The sequence below is a fragment of the Ornithorhynchus anatinus genome, chromosome 5, assembly GCF_004115215.2.
Source record: "Ornithorhynchus anatinus isolate Pmale09 chromosome 5, mOrnAna1.pri.v4, whole genome shotgun sequence".
In the NCBI taxonomy this organism is placed as follows: domain Eukaryota; kingdom Metazoa; phylum Chordata; class Mammalia; order Monotremata; family Ornithorhynchidae; genus Ornithorhynchus; species Ornithorhynchus anatinus.
In genome coordinates, this window is record NC_041732.1 from 94,879,052 (window position 1) to 94,899,157 (window position 20,106).

The following is a 20,106-nucleotide window of genomic DNA, read 5'->3' on the forward strand; positions in this document are numbered from 1 at the left end:
ATCTCATCTGTAAAATGGGGGTTAAAAGCGTGAGCCCCACATGGGACAACCAGATTACCATGTATTGACCCCAGCGCTTAGAACAGTGCCCAGCACATGGTAAGCGCGTAACAAATACTAACATTATTATTATTATTTAAGGCAGCAATCCTATTCCTCAAAGACCTATTTTACTCCAAGCCGTTCATTTCAAACCATTCTGTTGCACGGGCTACCTGTTCACGCCTCTCTTGTAGCATTTGCCATTCAAATGTCACTTCACCTGGACTTTTTAACACCGCAGAGCAGGAGGAATAAGATTCCTTTTCCCAGTAACAGATGAGCCCACCCGACTCCCTCTGGTCCTGGGTTACCACCACGTTCTCGGAAGCCTCCAGCGGGCTTTCACCCAGCGAGCCCTGACCAGTGAGACTGGTTCTCAAAAAGGAGAAAAAACAAGCGGCTTTTTCTTTTCCAATGGCTGTTGAGTTTATTTGCTTGATGCATGTGGTCCTGGCAAAAAAAAAAGTTAACCAATATTAAAGGACAATTGTAATGAAAACACTGATTAGAAAACCCATGACAGCTTGATAGAAATTAGTGAGATTTGTTCAAACAAAAAAAGTCACCTTAAATATTGCCAGCAAATACAAAATGAATGTAACAGATAGGACACCACAAAGGCTTTACATATTTTTGTTTGTCACCTGACCCTGTTTTCAGTCACCACAATAGCTTCTCTCCAGATTTTAAAAAAATAGTATGCTGTTTTCTCTAACATATCAAAGCATTTTTTGTACAAAAAAATCAAACAATGGCCAACAATCCACAACAGTGCAATAGGTAGAGGATACAACCACATCCGACGGGTGCTGAAAATAAATACTCAAACTCTAGGAACAGGAGGACAGAAGCACGCTTGAGGGAGGGTCGGTCTATCTGCGTTACAGTGGCTACTCGCTGACAAAGCTCGGGGACGCCTCCCCTGCCTGGCAGAGTGGAGACCGAGTAGCCCGAAGAGACCGGCCTGGCCCGAGGCAGCTCTCGCTCAACTGATCCTGCTCAGGCCCCTAACTGAACCAAGAAAGGAAAAATAAGCCACAGCTACGCTTTGAGAAGAAAACAAAGAAATGCTTTTCTATCGCTGAGGCCTAGCGATTGGGAATCTTCCAGCGGGCTCGCGTGAATGAGACTTGATTTTGTTTTAAGAAAGAGTATATGGCTTAATCAGGCAAAGAGACATTTACATTCTAGCCTAAGCAAGCGATACGAATCCATCTGTAGTTAGTGAGGGATCGATTACATGAAGGGGGTGGATTGACTTGCAAGATCAACACATTTCAAAAGCGATCATCTGCGGGAAAAGGGACGGGGAGAAGGTTGCCATCCTACACCAGAAGGGCGATGGGGGAATGGTGAAACTGCCAACGAGAAGGGATCAGCCCTGAACGGTGGCAACAGGCGGACCGCTCTCTCCCTCTCGTTCGATCCTGACAAAACACCGGCCGCCCTACGCAGGTGAGCTCCGGGAGGTGAGGATCTAGCCATCTTTTGGGACTCCGCCGGCCAGTCTCGGTGGGTTTGGGCTTTTACGGACGTTTAGGATTACAAAGCCAGGGGGTTAGAAGGGCGGGGTGCCACTGAAACCAGTCAGGCAAACTCCAGGCGGGCCCCATTATATCATTTGCATCAGAAAGGTATAAAAGGCACAAGCAAGAGTGACTAGGGAAGCGGAAATCATGATGAGTAAGACAATTAGTCGATGCACAAGGCAGGTAATTCACATATTTCATTGGATTTTTTTTTTTCTCCCCTCCTGGAAAATACAGAAACAGCTGATTCTTCTGAGGTGAAAGCAAAAGAAAACAAAATTTTTGGTTTAAAATGAAACCGCTATTGAGCTCTAAAAACGTATCCGAAGCAAATTAAAACTTCAAATAAGCCGATATCTGGAAAACGCACCTGTCCCCTCCGAGCCTTAAATCGCTTTCCTAGTTTGTTCTCCAATTGACCTGACCCTGGCTGGGAAGGAGTCATCCCAGTGGAGGAGACCAGGGTCTTCGGGATTAAAAGACCAGGCTTTACATAGTGTCCACACCAGAACAGATTTGTGCACGTTCACTTTCAGCTCTACAGTAAGTCGCACAGTCCTTGCTAAATCTAGTGGGTTTCGTGAATGGCCTACCGGGCTGCTCAGATGGGTGTTTCCTTCCTGTCTTTGCTGGGGGATGGCTTCACTTGCTCCTTGACCGCCTTTGGCTGCTCTTTAGCTGCTTTTGTCTCCGGGACACTGTCTCTTTGCTGGTGAGATCCACCCCCCCGCTTTTCCGGCTCCTCTTCTTCCTGCACCTGCTGCTCCGATTTCGCTCGCTGCATCTGGAGCAGGCGAAGCTGCACTCGCAGTTCAATGATAGCCTCCCGCTCCTCGTGAATTGCTTGGTTCAAGTGATTGTTCTTTATCTTGGGAAAGACAGAGAGGACAGTGTGACTTCAAAACCGAGAGGAGAAAGGCTACAGTCATTCGGTGGCCGCACGAGGGAGAACGGGGTGAGCCTCACAACGGGCTCTGTTTGCCGCCGCTGCTGCTAAATTGGCTACGGCACTGCCAGAGGGAATAAATTAAACCCCGAAGGAAGAGAAAACGTCCACAGGGGCGCATCGCCCGCCCAACAGGATGCAGGGAAAGTCACCGAGGGGACAAAGGGTGGCCTGTTCACAGTTCCCCCTTCGTGATGGGATAGGACGGGCCTCAGCCTAAACCAGAGGCTGCATTTTCAGAGAACCGAACCTCTACGCTGAGGGCCGTACATTTAGCCAACGGCCGAGAAAACGGAACCAAGCCGAAATCTCTAAGTTACATCTTTCTCCCCGAAAGGGGGAGTGAGATTCTGTGGATGGCTAAAATCCTTACCAGCAGTCCCCGAAAAGGACAAGGAGAGGGAAATACGGACAAGTTCTCCGCTTGACCAGAATCGATGGTATTTACTGAGCGCTCGCTGTGTGCAGAGCACTGTAATAATAATAATGTTGGTATTTGTTAAGCACTTACTATGTGCAGAGCACTGTTCTAAGCGCTGGGGTAAACACAGAGGAATCAGGTTGTCCCACGTGGGGTTCACAGTCTTAATCCCCATTTTACAGATGAGGGAACTGAGGCACAGAGAAGTTAAGTGACTTGCCCACAGTCACACAGCTGACAAGTGTGTGACACGCTGAGACGCTGAGAAGCAGCGTGGCTCACTGGAAAGAGCACGGGCTTTGGAGTCAGAGGTCATGGGTTCGAACCCCAGCTTTACCACTTGTCAGCTGTGTGACTGTGGGCAAGTCACTTAACTTCTCGGTGCCTCAGTTACCTCATCTGTAAAATGGGGATTAAGACTGTGAGCCCCACGTGGGACAACCTGATTCCCCTGTGTCTACCCCAGCGCTTAGAACAGTGCTCGGCACATAGTAAGCGCTTAACAAATACCAACATTATTATTATTATTAAGTGGCAGAGCTGGGATTTGAACTCATGAGCCCTGACTCCAAAGCCCGTGCTCTTTCCACTGCGCCAAACTGCTTCTCAAAATGTTGGTATTTGTTAAGCGCTTACTATGTGCCAAGCACTGTTCTAAGCGCTGGGGTAGACACAGGGGAATCAGGTTGTCCCACTTGGGGCTCACAATCTTAATCCCCATTTTACAGATGAGGTAACTGAGGCACCGAGAAGTTAAGTGACTTGCCCAAATTCACACGGCTGACAAGTGGCCGAGCTGCGATTCGAACCCATGACCTCTGACTCCAAAGCCCGTGCTCTTTCCACTGAGCCACGCTGCTTCTGTACTAAGCGCGTGGGAGAGTACGAGATGGCAGAGTTGGTAGACACATTCCCCGCCCACCCAAGTTTATGGTCTAGAGGTGGGGACGGACGATATAGATGAATCAGAGACGTGTACGTAAGTGAGCGGGACTGAGGGAGGATGAAAAAAGGGAGCAAATCGAAGTGCAAGGGCCACGCAGAAGGGAGTGGGAGATGAGGAAATGAGGGCTTAGAAGTTGGTTGGCTTTATATCAACCCCCCCACCCCTTTCCCCCCGGGGCACCTTCCATTGATCCCTTAAGGGCTTCCCCCAGTCCCCACCCAGTTTCCTCAAAGTCATTCTGGTGGCTAGGCCTGCTGGGGATGGTGGGCGGCTATTGAGGGCTTACCCAAAACCACCTGCTCTAACCTCCCCCAGCTTCCTGAGTGGGAGGGGACAGTGGCCTAGGGCTGAGAGAGCTACGGCAAGAGTTACTGCGAAGCAGGGTAGGTGAAACTGGGCCTTCCTTAATGCCTCAACTGCTCATTTCTGGGGGCTCCGCTCTAGCCGGGGGATCGAGAGGGAGGTGGATGAGCTGCTGAGGATGGGGCACCGACCATCCCCGCACCCGTGGGCTTCAAACCACCCGACCTGTGGCCGACGCGGCTGGTTGCTCCCGTGACCAGCACTAGTGGAGGTGAAGAGCACTCAGCCCCTGCCACGTTGCCCGAAACCCCGGCTCTTACCTCTAGCTCTTCATTCTGCCTCTGTAAGTCTTCCAGAATGATCTGCAGTTCCTCCTCATCTTCACTCTCACTCTCGCTCTCAGAGGAATATTCTTCGGTTTCACTGCGACCGTGCTGCTGACGACTAGGAGGGAGAAGGTTAAAGCGGAAACGGAACCATGGCGGAATTGGTGACTGCCATTTCCCTTCCCGCCCGGTGTTTCAGGCTCCCACACTGACGGTTTTTTGAGGCCAGCACCACTACATTCTGGGTGTAGGGGGTGGCATTAACCTCCAAATCATGAAGTTTAACTCCACTCTGAGTGAGGAGATTGGAAACCGGAGGAAAGATTTTGGCTCCCCCTGCTCCCTTTTACCTTTGAATTTCTGCTATCTCCGCTCGGAGCCTTTCTATCTCTTCTTTTTCGGAAGCAATCTGTCTGCGCAGGAACTGCTCCATGGCCAGCAGCTCCTCCTGCTCCGTCAGGATCTCATCCTCCTGCAATAACAACCCTGCTCAGTGCATCCAGCCCAAACGACAGTCCTCAGGGACCTCCCTGGGGAACTACTGGAAAACAAATACATCCAAAAATTCACCGCAAACGGTTGCTCAACCTCCTCCTAGCTGCCCCCAAAATCAGCTCCCCCGATGGGGACCCAAGGCCGATGCTCCTCTAACCTTAACCTTCTCACTGTACCTCCAGCTTGTCAATCTCGCCAGTGACCTCTCGCCCACATCCTGCCTCTGGGCTGGAACCCCCTCCCCTCCTCATACCCGACAGACACTGACTCTCCCCCGACCTTCAAGGCCCTATTGAAGGCACTTCTCCTCCAAGAAGACTTCCCTAAGCCCTCCTTTCCTCTTCTCCCACACACTGCTGGGTCACCTTAACTTGCTCCCTTTATTCATCCCCCCAGCCCCACAGTGCTTATGTACATACCTGTAATTTATTTATATTAATGTCTGTCTCCCCCTCTAGACCTCTGTACAGGTTGCTGTAAAGGCAGGGAATGTGTTTATTGTTATATTATACTCTCCCAAATGCTTAGTACAGTGCTCTGCACACAGTAAGCGTTCAATAAATACAACTGACTGACCTTAGGAACCGCTAACCGCCACTGTGGTGCAGAACCACAGAGCCATAGAGGTCAGCTCACGAGGGAATGGAGAATCCCCTGTTCTTTCCCCTCTGTCCCCAAGAAATAGCCCCAGAAACCCTCCTGCTGCTGCCATTCCCAAAGCCACCATTCCTAACAGGAGCTTGATGAGAAGCAGGGAAGCCTAGTGGAAAGAGTTTAGGGCTGGGAGTCAAGAGGCCTGGATTCAGGCCTGGATTCTAATCCCAGCTCTGTCACTGGCCTCTGTCACCTTGAGCAAAGCACTTAACTTTTCTGTGCCTCCGTTACCTCATCTGTAAAATGGGGGATTAAATACCTGTCCGTCTTCCCCCTTAGACTGATAGCCCCATAGGAGACAGGGACTGTGTCTGATCTATTTGTACTATATCTACCCAGGGCTTAGCACCGTGCCTGGCATATAAGTGTACAACAAATACTACAATTATTATAATGAGTGCATAAAACTTCTCTGTTAACAAACATAGGTGCTCTTTAAAATGGATCTTGGTTTTTGGTTTCAAATGCCCACTCTAGCACCGTGACTGGGACAGCAGCTACGACTGACCCGACTGTCTTGTGTCTACCCCAGTGTTCAGTTACAGTGCTGGGCATATGGTAAGTGTTCAGCAAATACCCCAAATATTATTATCGTTGTTATTGTTCTACACTGACCAAAATGGCCTCAAACACAGAACTTGAAAATGGAGCTCCGGAAGCAAGGAGATACCCACTCCGATGAATAGGAGGGGACGGCAGAGAGCTGCAGTCAGACACGACGTGGTAGCTCCTGCCTGTCTTCAGCACTTAGACCAGTGCTTGGCACACAGTAAGTGCTTAATACCATCATTATTATTATTCTTCCCCCAAGTGAGGTGAGCACAATATCGTGTTGCTATTGATGCCTGTCTACTGCTTTTGTCTGTCTCCCCCTTCTAGCCTGTGAGCCCGTTGCTGGGCAGGGATTGTCTCTATCTGTTGCCGAATTGTACTTTGTACACGCTAAGCGCTCAGTAAATATAACAATGAATTAATGAATAAAACAGTACCCCCTTGGAGGTGGGGGGTGGAGGTGAACAGTTGCTGAAGAACAAGTGACTAACCCCACCCCCCCCAGAGCACTTATGTACCTATCCTGACACCCTGTTGCTTCCGTTACCTGTAATTTATTCTACTGTCTCCCCGACTAGACTTGAAGTTCCTTGAGAGCAGGGCTTGTGTCTACTCCGATTTATCTTCCCGCCCAAGCTGTTTGCTCTTCTGTAGCCCTCCCTTTTCGACTGAATCGATCGAAGGTATTTATTGAGTACTGGGCTAAGCGCTTGGGGGAGCCCAACGGACTCGGTAGACATGAAACCTGACCTCAAAGAGCTCAAAATGTAGCTAGCAAAATCAACCGTAAGTAGCAAGAAGAAACTGAGTTTAAAAAAATGTACAAAAGCGCTAGGGGAGGTGGGGGAAGAAGAATGAGTACCCAAGCGTGCAGGTGATGTAGAAGTGTTGAAGTGACAGAGGTGGGGAAATAGGGTGGGTTGTCTACTGACATTTACTCAGCACCTATCTGTGTGCTTTTTTCATTTCCTTCATTTCCGGGCTATAAGTTCCTTATATTTCTTCAGAAAAATGCTCAGAGTCTCCTCCCTCTGCCCAAGCTCCAGGCCCTAATCCCCGCTCTGCCATCACTGGACGAGCCGCTCAGAAAACCCGGTCGAAAACGAAGGCCGGTGACAGCAAGGTTAACCTTCGGGGGAGAGAGACTTCGATCTCAGATTCTGGTATCAAAAATATCTTTCTCGGAGGAAACCTGCTTTAAGACTATCCGGCCAGAGTCCCAGTGGGCAAGACGGCGCCAGGGCCATTGTTCGGCAGTTATTTCAAGTGCAGAACACTCACTGAAAAAGTGCTTCACTCTTACTGAGCTTCTTTGGGTCAATTTTAGATTTTCATTACCTGTACATTCTGTTCCGCTCTTTCAAAACCAATGACTGAAAGGCAGTACCAAAAACGTCTATACCAGAGCTTTCATGTCACTTCCAGGGCCAGGCAACGAGGACTAAAGTATCACTTTTTCCTATAAATTACGTGTTTCCTTCTAGAATGGAAGGTCGGTGTAGAAATGACAGCATTTGCTGTTCTGAGCGCGGCACTGCTCAAGAGAAACTCAAAATGAGGGCTTTGTGTGCGCTGTGAAAGAAGCGAGCTGGGTTTTTACCGAGTCCTCTGGGAGATGAAAAGGCAGGAGGTTAAGTGGCTCATTCACAGATCAGAAAGAACAACGCAAACGGTGAAGGCCAAGTCAGAGCTTGCTGTGGGGGCCGATCGCGTGGAGTGCAGCTGGAGGGAGGAGCGCTTGTTTCTTCGTCCAGCTCGGGAGAGGGGAGGAGCCTCGGGAACACTTTGCCTTGCCTATTTATTACAGTCCTTGAAAGGACCGAACACAGAACTGGTGTTCCAGTCTCGGGCTGCGCCATTAGAGAAACTTGGGGAAAACAACCACCTCCGTTTACCCTGTTTAGCATGATAATAATAATGTTGGTATCTGTTAAGCGCTATGTGCACAGCACTGTTCTAAGCGCTGGGGGAGATACAGGGTAATCAGGTTGTGCCCCGTGAGGCTCACAGTCTTAATCCCCATTTTCCAGATGAGGTAACTGAGGCACAGAGAAGTTAAGTGACTTGCTCACAGTCACACAGCTGCCAAGTGGAAAATCGGAATTCGAACCCATAACCTCTGACTCCCAAGCCCGGGCTCTTTCCACGGAGCTACGCTGCTTCTCTATATCCCACCCCCGAGTCTGGCAATGGGTGATCCCAAAGCTGTAGCCTCAACTGCTTAGTCCTCTCACCACTTCCGGGCGGGGGAAGGGAGAGGCCTCCTAGCACTTTCAGAAGTCTCCTCACTGCCAAGAGCGAGGGCCACCAATCGACTGTATTCACTCAGCTCTTTCGGTGTACAGAGCACTGTACTAAGCGCTTGGGAGAGTACAATGTAAACAGAGAAAGTTCCTGGGTGATCACGAGTCCACAGGGAGCAAGGTGGCCCGTGACTAGACTACACTGACTTCATTTCCCACCCTGGAAGGAGGAGGATATTTTGGCTCAAATCATTAGGGCAAACCAGGCTACTGGTTATTTTGGAAATACTTGCGGGGCTTTAGAAAGAAGAGATAAAAGCAATTCACATTATCGAGAACTATCCCGCTCACAATAAGTGCTGGCAAAAATTAAAGAAGAGAAATTATTGTGGACAGCAGATCAGAACCACCTCCATTTTCCCACCACTTTGACCACTTAGAGAGGGGAGGAGAGGGCTTAACGGTAAGTCTTCTCTCCTGCTGGTAGTGATTCTTAGCTTGGCTTGCCTTTTCCATTCTACTGGGAAATTCATCTTTTTCACTGTTCACTCCTTTAAGTTTCCTTCCACTCGGCCTATCTCTTTATGGTAATTAATCATTTAACTTTTCCATAAAATGTGAATGGCTAATTATTAGGTAGAAGAGGCAAACCCATCTAGAGCTGTCCCAACCGACTTTCTTCCATCTCCTTTCACACAATTATCCACACCTCCCACCTGGCAAGCAATGCTCACTCCATGGTCCACTCAAATGTGTCTGCGGCTCTCTGACGGTGGGCCGGATGGCTTTCCCTCCCCCGCGCTAAAACCTTCTAAAGGGATTACACTTCACTTTGCCTGCCGCAGCACTTCATGGCAGCCGACAATGTGGCCAGTTTGGTTGTGCGGTGGCCCAGATTCTGGAGATTAGCAGGGCTCTCCTCACTTCTCACACTTGGCGGTAGCCTTGTCTCATCTTTTTCATTCAGTTGACACATTCAATCTGTCGCCGAATCCTGTAGGTTCTACCTTCACAAAACCGCTAAAATCCACCCTTTCCTCTCCAAACTGCTACGACGTTGATCTAAGCATTATTCTAAGCCTCCTGGACTACTGCATCCTGTCTTTCCCCACTCTGGTCCATACTGCACTCTGATGCCCAGATTATTTTTCTAAAAATCGTTCAGTCCGTGTTTCCCTAAGCCTCAAGAACCTCTCGTGTTTGCCCATCCACCCCAGCACAGAATAGAAACTCAGTATTGGTTTTAAAGCACTCAGTCACCTTGCCCTCTTCTATCTTTCCTCACTGATTTCCTACTATAACTCAGCAAACTCACTTCGCTTCCCCCCCCCGCTTTTTAATGGTATTTGTTAAGTGCTTACTATGGTACCATGTGACAGGCACTGTAGTAAGCACCAGGGTAGATCAGGTTGGACACAGTCCCTGTCCCACATGGGGCTCGCAGTCTTAATCCCTATGTTACAGATGAGATAACTGAGGCCCAGAAAAGTGAAGTGACTTGCCCAAAATCCACATTGACAAGTGGCAGAACCGGGATTAGAACCGAGGTCTTTCTGCCAATGCTCTGCTTCATGCTGGAGAAGCAGCATGGTTTAGTGGAAAGAGCCCGGTCTTGGGGGTCAGAAGTCATGGATTCTAATCCTAGCTCCACCACACACCAGCTGTGTGACTTTGGACAAGTCACTTAGCTTCTCTGTGACTCAGTTACTTCATCTGTAAACTGGGGATTAAGACCGTGAGCCGCACATGGGAGAGTTTGGTTACCTTGGCTCTACCCGAGCAATTAGAACAGTGCTTGACACATAGTAAGAGCTTAACAAATACCATCATCATTATTATTATCTGTCACCTAGGCCATGAGCCTGGGAATGAGAAGAATACCACCAACCTATTCACGGTACTCCGATCTCATCTACCTTGCCACAGGCCCCTCTCCACGTCCTGCCTCTGGCCCAGAACTTCCTCCCCTTTCATATCCGACAGAGAGTCACTTTCCCTTCTTTCAAATCCTTATTAAAATGGCATCTCCTTCAAAAGGCCTTCCCTAAGCCCTCACTTCTTCCACTCACTCTCCCTTGTGTTGCCCTTATCCTTGGATTTCTACGCTTTATTCATCTAAACCTCATCCTCAACATACATATCTGAAATTTATTTATATTTGTGTCCGCCGCCTCCTCTAGACTGTAAGCTCCTTGTGAGCAGAGAATGTGTCAACCAACTCTGTTATATTGTGTTCTCCCAAGCATTTAGTGCAGTGCTCTGCACACAGTATGTGCTCAATAAATACCACTGATCATTCATTCATTCATTCAATAGTATTTGAGCGCTTACTATGTGCAGAGCACTGTACTAAGCGCTTGGAATGAACAAGTCGGCAACAGATAGAGGCAGTCCCTGCCGTTCGACGGGCTTACAGTCTAATCGGGGGATAATGTTGGTATTTGTTAAGCGCTAACTATGTGCCGAGCACTGTTCTAAGCGCTGCGGGAGACACAGGGGAATCAGGCTGTCCCACGTGGGGCTCACAGTCTTAATCCCCATTTTACAGATGAGGTAACTGAGGCACCGAGAAATTAAGTGACTTGCCCAAAGTCACACAGCTGACAAGTGGCCGAGCCGGGATTCGAACCCATGACCTCTGACTCCAAAGCCCATGCTCTTTCCCCTGAGCCACGCTGCTTCTCTAATAATGTTGGTATTTGTTAAGCGCTTACTAGGTGCCGAGCACTGTTCTAAGCGCTGGGGGAGATACAGGGTAATCAGATTGTCCCAGGTGGGGCTCACACACTTTTAATCCCCATTTTACAGATGAGGGAACTGAGGCACAGAGAAGTTAAGTGACTTGCCCACAGTCACACAGCTGACAAGTGGCAGAGCCGGGAGTCGAACTCATGACCTATGACTCCGAAGCCCAGGCTCTTTCCACTGAGCCACGCTGCTTCTCTACCTTGCCTCTCTCGGATGGCGGGGTTGGGTTGCCCGTCCTGCCAGAGCTAGGGCACATCCTCACTGGTTAATCTCGCACATGAGCATGGGCTACAAATATTTATGGTCACTGTGGAGAAGGCCTCCTGAGTGTGTCAGTTCATAAACCAAGTCACTGCACTGTTAACCACCACTCTGAAGACAATTTAACCTCTCTGCCCATTCCAGGCAGAGCAAACGCAGACTTTTTAAAAAAGGGCAGAGGGCCATAAGCTTCAGAGGTTTTCTCCAAATGGAAGTTCAAATAAACATCATCCTAGTAGCGTCCACAGTCACTACTTCATGGCAGACATTTCCTGTCTCTTAGCAAAATATTCCCAGAAGCTATCGGGCCTTTGTCATGCAGGTCAGTTCAGACCATTCTAGGCAACTACAACCAAAAGGAACCACCACAATGTCTTGGGCAATGCGTTATTTAAACAGAGGAAAACACACTTTACCTGAGCAAGTAAGATATTTATAACCTCCTCGTTTTCATTCATTTCTTCTTTGGAAACATCTTCTTTCGAAAGACTGGCAATTTCTTGAGCAATCTTGGTCTCACACTCCTGTCAAGTCAAAGAAGTAGTCAGATCGGCACCCTTCCCTACTCACCACTATTCACACGCTCTCCATGCCAGAACGCTTTCCAAGGTCTTTCCGCTAACCTGACTGTGCTGAAAAAAGTGTTTTGTAGGTTTGCTTCAGATAAGGCTTAGAATGGTCACTTTTCGTTTTGTAAAGGCAACTGCTCTCCGGAGATGGTGGTATGGTAACTGCCCACAGATACACTGGGGGAAACACTCAGGTCTGATCAGGGGCCTGGCGTTCTGGAGACCAGGCTTTAAACCGGGTACAGTCTAAGACATTACGACATTACCTGAAGCTTGGGGGGGGTCAGGGTAATAGAGGGCTAAAACCAGCCTTCAGGTGGACGACATGACAGAAAGCAGATCTCTAAAATATGTTACAAAGGCTCAATTTCACCCCTTCCATGTCAGCCCGAGTTGTAGCTGGGAGTCGGAAGGCTCAGAAGGGTCTCTCGTCATATTTTGATCTGCATCAAGACAGGATCTGTAGTCCGATTCACTCTGGTTAACGGTACCAAATAGCCCAGAACGTGACCCCCATGGGGACCAGGGACTGTGTCTTTATCTCACCCCTGGATTTCTCTACCAGCGCTTAGTTCAATCAGTGATATAGAGTACTGTACTAAGCGGCTGGGAGAGTACGATACAAAAGAGTTGGTAGACCTGTTCCCTGACCGTGAGTTCTCAGTCTAGGAGAGGGAGACAGACATTAATATAAAGGAATAACACAATAAATAATTTCAACATATGTACACAGGTCAGTGCTTTACATATGGAAAGCACTTAATAAATACTACTTCTATTTCCCCCTGGTCAAATTGTCCGCTGATTGCGCTGGTGGCCCTGGGCCCCAGCTCCAGTTTGGGACTGGAGGGAGAAGAAAAGAAAGACATCAGAGGGGCCCCACTGTGGGACAGTTCAGTGCACAGGGCCTGGGTCCGACCTGATTACAAGCGCTTATTATTAGGGGCGAAGGGAAACAGGGGTCTGTCTTGCAGGGGCAGAGAACGGGGAAAGGCTCTAAAGCCCTCCTTAAAGTGTTTCCACCAAAAGTGAGTACACCAAATGCACCGATTTTTAGGCAGCAGAAAATGGGAGCACAAAAGACACCCGCTTCCACCCACAAAATCAAGCCCTACTAAGGTTCGATCGGGCAGAGTCTTCATCCCCCTCAAAATTGATCAACAAACTCAAAGTCAGTGTTAACCGGGCCAAGCCAGTCTGCAAGGCCCCTTAAGGAGGTGGGTCTCCAGCCGCTAATCCAGCACAGCTGATGGCCCTGGGGTCTGGGTGCCGGCAGGCACATGGGCAGAGCCCACAGAGGCCACCCAAACTGTCTACTCATCAGGTGAACCAACCCCAAAGTCCTGCAAGTTGGCCCCACTCCAATTCTTAGTGCTTTCCACACCACCTCTCCGGCACAGCATCCAGCTCAGAGTCGCCAGTGCCAACTGCCCCCAAGCTGACTGCGGAGAGCTCTACTAACTACCCACACAAGGAAAAGATGGAATGTGTTCACGACTGAAAAAGGAGATTTCAAATTTTGAATTAGGAACATTCGATAAGGAGACAGGGATTACATTTCCCTCACAGACACTTCAGTTTAGAGAACATAAGCCAATTTGATTGTTGTAAAGAAAAATGCTGCCTCCAAAGAGAAGCAGCGTGGATCAGTGGAATGAGCCCGGGCTTGGGAGTCAGAGGTCATGGGTTCGAATCCCAGCTCTGCCACTCGTCAGCTGTGTGACTGTGGGCGAGTCACTTCACTTCTCTAGGCCTCAGTTACCTCATCTGTAAAATGGGGATTAAGACTGTGAGCCTCACGTGGGGCAACCTGATGACCCTGTCTCTCCCCCAGTGCTTAGAACAGTGCTCTGCACATAGTAAACGTTTAACAAATACCAACATTATTATCATCATCAAAGTGGCTATTTTAAGAGCACAGAAAAGGCTACCCGTCTTGGCCACTGCTTTAGATCCAAACCCCGGATATGACACACTGCAGCAGAACATTACTCACCTGTCTTTTTGCTTCTCTCAGTTTCCTTTTGAGGGCAGTTAAAATTCTTTGTACTTCCCAGAGTCGTTCTTCCTTGGACAAGTCTTTTATCCCCGCCTGCAAATCTCGATGCAAACAATTCAAGAGGAACTCCTACAATCAACCCCAGAAGCACTGTTGAGAATCATTTGCTCTGCAAATGCATGCAACTTCCCTTTCCTGCTTTAAACACATTCTAAATAATAATGACATTAAAAGGGAGAATTTTCCTAATCCAACCTAAAACAAAAATCCTTTGTAGCAGGGTATTTACTCAGGAAGCTTTTCTGCTTTACCTTTGAACATTTTGTTGAGTTAAATGTGAACAAAGAAAGAATTACAAGAATCAACACATCGAACACCCCAGGAACAAAAATTCTGTCCCCACCTTGAGAACAACCTTCCTAGCCAAGGAGTCACTTCCTTATACGGGAAGCAGTGTGGCTCAGTGGAAAGAGCACGGGCTTGGGAGTCAGAGGTCAAGGATTCTAATCCCAGCTCTGCCACTTGTCAGCTGTGTGACTATGGGCAAGTCACTTCACTTCTGTGTGCCTCAGTTACCTCACCTGGAAAATGGGGATTAAGACTGTGAGCCTCATGTGGGACAACGTGATTACGCTGTATCTACCCCAGCGATTAGAACAGTGCTCTGCACATAGTAAGCACTTAAACACCAACATTATTATATCCACCCTCCCACAAGGCCCTTCAAGCCAATTTCTTCTTATTCAATCCCTGAAGTCTTGCCCCAAGGTAGATGAGGTCACCACTCTACTCTCTCTTCTTTGAATGAAGTAACTGCTGTTTCTTGAGCTGTTTCTCATAAAAAGGCGTGAACTGATACACTGGTGGAATTTAATACCGACATGGCTTTTATATTATTTTTTAATAGTATTTGTTAAGCGCTTACTATGTGCCAGGCACTAAGCGCTTTTAATTACATTAAAATCGTTCCTCTGAACTATTTCCAGATTCTCCATATTGTTCAAACAATGGAGTTCCATGACTTGGACTGGAACCAACTCTGTAGCAGACTCAGTTCTCTTGCAACATGAGGGTTGGGTTCTTAAAGGACTCCAGATGGAGGAATAACTGCATTAGAGGACTCGTGGCTTGTGCAACGCCTTTGTACGGAACGGAAAGAGCACAGGTTTAGGCTTTAGGAGAGCTGGGTTCTAATTCCAGTCCCGCCACTTGCCAGCTCTGTGAGCTTGAGCAAGTCACTGAATTTCTCTGTGCCTCAGCTTCCTCATCTGTAAAATAAGGATTAAATGCTCCCTGCCCTGTAGACTGTGAGCTTCATATGGGGCAGGGACTGTCTGACCCAGTGCTTAATATAATGCTTGGCACAGAGTAAGCACTTACCAAATATCACCATTAGTATTATGACTATTATGACAAGATTGGGTGATGTGTAGAGGTGCCCAGGGAAAATAATCTTCCCTGAAAATTATTTTTCAGTAGTATCCTCTCCAAAATACAAACACTCAAACAGCACCACTCTGTGCACTCTGCAAATCACGATATTCTAGATTTTTTTCTGCCACCCTGCACTATCAGTCTTTGTTCTGCTTTCTGAGCAGCTTGCTCTTCCTCACCAAGTTGCCTATGCTCCACTTCAAACTTCATAATTTCACTTCCTCTTTTCCAGGCCACGTCAGGCGGAATCCTAGTCCTGGACTTATTCAGCCTGGGATGGCTCCAGACCAATACCCCAAAAGCGAAGGCCCCAAGCTTGACTAAGTTACAGTGAGGGGGAAGAGGTCCCCATCCCCCACACCCCACCCAGGCACCCCACATACACAATCACCACCATCATCCCCCTAGACCGTAAGACACACTGAAGCAGCATAATGTAGCAGATACAGCACGGGCCTGAGAGTCATAAGGTCTTGTGTTCTAATCCCAGCTCAGCCACCTTGGGCAAATCAGCTTGGGCAAATCAGCTTGGGCAAATCACTTCACTTCTCTGTGCCTCAGTTACCTCCTCTGTAAAATGGGGATTGAGACAGTGAGCCCCATGTGGGACAAGGACTGTGTCCAAACCAATTTGCATCGACCCACCCCAGTGCTTAGTACAGTGTCTGGCCCAAAGTAGGCGCTTTAATATAATTATTTATGATGATGATGATACTCTTTGTGGGCAGGGAATGTGTCTGTTTATTGTCATACTGTACTCTCCCAAGGGCTTAGTACAGTACTCTGCACACAGAAAGCTCTCAATAAATATTATCGACTGACCAATAGTTGTTGGGCCCACAGACCCAGGAAATTCAGGGTAAAGTGGGCTCCATATCACATACTCTGCCAGAGCTAGTCATTTCCCAAGCAGGCCTGGCCTGGTGTGAGGACCTGGCCCAGGGGTGACAGAGCTGAGCTCCTCCCGGCTAAATGTCTCAATTTCCCTAGTTCAGAGGTTTTCAACTGAGAAAACTTCAAAGCTCTATAGTGGGTCTCTCTCTCCTAGGGCAAACAATGCCACAGGATAATCAGAACTTCAGAGGTCCAGTCAGAAGCTGCCCAAGCAGAAGAATGTCCTGCCGAGCACCTGGAGGCTTTGAAGCACTCAGAAGCTGTTTGCTCTTATCACCAGCTCCAGTTGCTGCTGCTCTCTGAGAAGTCCAGAATGTCTTATTAAAGGGAGCAGATCTTTCAGTGACTGCAGTTCGAAGGTTATGGTCCCCATTCTCAGGTTCAGATGGCTGCCAATTACATGGGGTCAGTCCAAAGTAAGGCCAAAGCAAGGTGAGCTGCCCAAACCTAAGACAAATACACAGGATTTCAACCACTGAATCAAAGATAGGACAAACCTGTCTCCTGATTTCCTCCTTTATGTTTTCTTGCGTTTCTGGCAGTGCTGGCATAGTGGCCATGTTAGACCAGCGAAGGGGTTTCGTCACCTGCTTTAGGGTCACATTCCCAAAGAGTTCTTGTACGTGGGTAAAAAATACATACAGGACACGGTTACTGATCTAAGAAAAACGAGAGATAAAACGGTCTTTTAAAAATTCCAATTTCAATTTCAATCCCCCTTACTATAGCCCACTATTACAATGTGTTCCATAATGCTCCATGAGCAAGTAGATTACATATTTTTCGTGCTACATAAATCAGGCCATCTGGCAACCGTCTACAATTACTCGGCGATGTGTCGGCATGTACGTGATAATGATTTATACCCATCTTCGGTCCTTACGTATAAATGTTTAATCAACTGTCCATTCCATTGTTTACTCTGATTAGTCTGACTGTCAGTGTTTTATACGTCTTCCCCCATGAGAGCCTAAGTTCCCCGTGGGCAGTGAATGCGTGTCCCTTGCTTGTTTTCTACTTCCCTGGTGCTTAACACAGTGCACTGCATCCAACGGGCGCTTAAAAAGTGCTATTACTCCTGAGACGGAAAGGATAAGAGAGCAGACCAGGGAGGAAAAAAATGAGAGAGATGAGAGGAATAGAAGCCAAGAGAGAGACTTAGGGATAGAAAAAAACAGGGTGGGAAAGAGGCCAAAAAGGAGAGAGAGAGAAGCACACTTGACATTCGTTGTGGACAGGAAATTTGTCTGTACTGTCCCAAGCGCTTAGTAAAGTGCTCTGCACAGAGAAAGCACTTAATAAATCCAATCGACCGACTGGAAGAGTAAAAAGATGAGGAGTGGCCCTCCTCATACCCCTCTCTGCGCCCCGCCTCCCCCAAACACACATACACACCCCTTCCCAACTCTCCTGCCCCTCATATGCACACAAAATCCTAAACAAAAACCAGGAGCAAGGAAAAGACACCCTGGAAAGTTAGAAAAGGCTGGACCAGGCTGAGCAAGGGAGGCCAAGAGATAAATAGGAAATGGGCTGACAGAGAAGAGGAAACATAAACAGTAAAGTCAGCCCAAGTTGGTCTGGCCCCCACCAAGTCAATGGACAGAAACACTAAGGCCAGGAGGACAGGAGAAAGAAAAGACACGGCCTGCCACAAAACCACAGAAAGAGAAGCTTAATGCAAAGGGAGGAAACAGGGAAAAAGAAAAATGCTACAGGAACACCTACATTGGCATTCTAACATCTTTACTGACTTCAAATAGTCTTTAACGGATAAACCTGGGCATTGCTCCCACTAGCTGACAGGTGATCAATTCTGATAGGGAAACTGAGGCAACAGATTCAAGAAAAGAACAGATAAACTGATTGGTCTAAGCACTTGTTTTAAGTGACTGCAAAAGTGTTTCTTAATGGAAAGGCTTTCCATTCAGATTGTTTTCAAAGCCAGATGAGAAGCAGCACGGCCTAGTGGATAGAACATGGTTCTCGGAGTCAGAAGCCCTGGATTCTAATTCTAATTCTGAATTTTGCTTCCAATTTATACAGTAAAATGCCCAGAAGACACACTTAATAGAAATAAATGTCTTTTTTATGGTATTTCTTAAGTGCTTTACTATGTGCCAGGCACTGGCTACGTGACTTACATGCCTGGCACACAGTACGAGCTTAACAAATGCAAAACAAAATAATTTCAGAAATATACCACAAAAATAAATGATAATTTTAGAAATTAGATGAATGCCTGGGGTAGATACAAGCAAACAGTAAGCGCGCAATAAACACAATTGAATGAGAGCTCACCTCCTCCAAGAGGCCTTCCAGACTGAGCTTCCCCTTTTCCCTCTGCTCCCTCTCGGCTCCCCCTTCACCTCCCCTCAGCTAAGCCCCCTTCCCCCTTTCCCTCTGCTCCTCCTGCTCTCCCTTCCCCTCAGCACTGTGCTCATTTGTACATATTTTTATTACCCTATTTATTTTGTTAATGAGGTGCACATCCCCTTGATTCTACCGAAGCAGTGTGGCTCAGTGGAAAGAGCACGGGCTTTGGCGTCAGAGGTCATGGGTTCGAATCCCGGCTCGGCCACTTGTCAGCTGTGTGACTTCGGGCAAGTCACTTAACTTCTCTGTGCCTCAGTTACTTCATCTGTAAAATGGGGATGAAGACTGTGAGCCCCACGTGGGACAACCTGATTCCCGTGTGTCTACCCCAGCGCTTAGAACAGTGCTCGGCACATAGTAAGCGCTTAACAAATACCAACATTATTATCATCATTATTATTATTATTATCGTGATTAAGTTGTCTTGTTTTTGTCCGTCTGTCTCCCCCGATTAGACTGTGAGACCGTCAATGGGCAGGGATGGTCTCTATCTGTTGCCGAATTGTACATTCCAAGCGCTCAGGACAGTGCTCTGCACATAGTAAGCGCTCAATAAACACTATTGAATGAATTAATGAATGAATGATACAAACTAATCAGGTTGGCCAGAGTCCAGGCCCCATATGTGACTTGCCCAGGATCACAGAGCAGACAAATTGTGGAATAGGGATTAGAACCCAGGTCTTTCTGACTCTATCCATGGGGCCACTCTGCTTCTTCATTGCTCATTTACATGAGCCCCTAACTGCTACCTCAAATTTAGGCTGGACTGGCATACTTTCCCAAAACTACTATTGAAATTAAAGAAAAGACTGGAAACCAGTCTCCTCTGGTTTTCTTCCCCTGTGGACAGTGAAAAATATCACCATGGATCTAATCAGGGGGAAAAATACATGAGAGCACAAACAATGTAATAATAATTCTTGTCCATGAGATCAGACATGAGAATGAAGACCAAATAGAGCTGTTGGAATACACCCCTATTAATATACTGTCCAGTTCACTCACTAACGGGCTTCATTCAAGGTACGAATTAAAAAATGTCTTTTTAGCAGCTAACTGCAATGCAATTCATAAGATGAAAGCCATGAATAAATTACTTCCATCGGGTTTTTCTTAACCTGCTGCCTAACCAACTTTTAAACTCAGTCCCCTCACTGCACTGGCAATCTTTTAACTACCGAACTCTACTTTTCTGAGTTTCAAGAATGAACGCAACCCCATTTGACCAATCTTGTCATTGAAAAAACCAACATATTTTGGTAATATTTTGTGAACTCCAAATTACAGGTGACTAACGTCTATTGTGATTGGATGTATTAAACAATCCTAGGTCAAGCACGTGTCAAGTTGCAAATTGCCTAATGA

At 47.5% G+C, this 20,106-nt stretch overlaps 1 protein-coding gene across 1 annotated transcript in view; it reads right to left on the reverse strand.

The window, feature by feature from the left end:
• Positions 1 to 443: 443 nt before the first annotated feature.
• The window catches only part of RALBP1 (ralA binding protein 1), a 29,039-nt gene continuing 9,376 nt past the window's right edge, over positions 444 to 20,106 (reverse strand). The window contains exons 4-9 of the mRNA XM_029065830.1: positions 16,860 to 17,021; positions 14,032 to 14,163; positions 11,883 to 11,990; positions 4,864 to 4,985; positions 4,508 to 4,631; positions 444 to 2,439 (exon numbers count right to left, since the gene is read on the reverse strand). Of these exons, the coding sequence (XP_028921663.1) occupies positions 2,173 to 2,439; positions 4,508 to 4,631; positions 4,864 to 4,985; positions 11,883 to 11,990; positions 14,032 to 14,163; positions 16,860 to 17,021 (915 nt within the window). The 3' untranslated portion in view covers positions 444 to 2,172. The remainder of the gene's footprint in view (positions 2,440 to 4,507; positions 4,632 to 4,863; positions 4,986 to 11,882; positions 11,991 to 14,031; positions 14,164 to 16,859; positions 17,022 to 20,106) is intronic.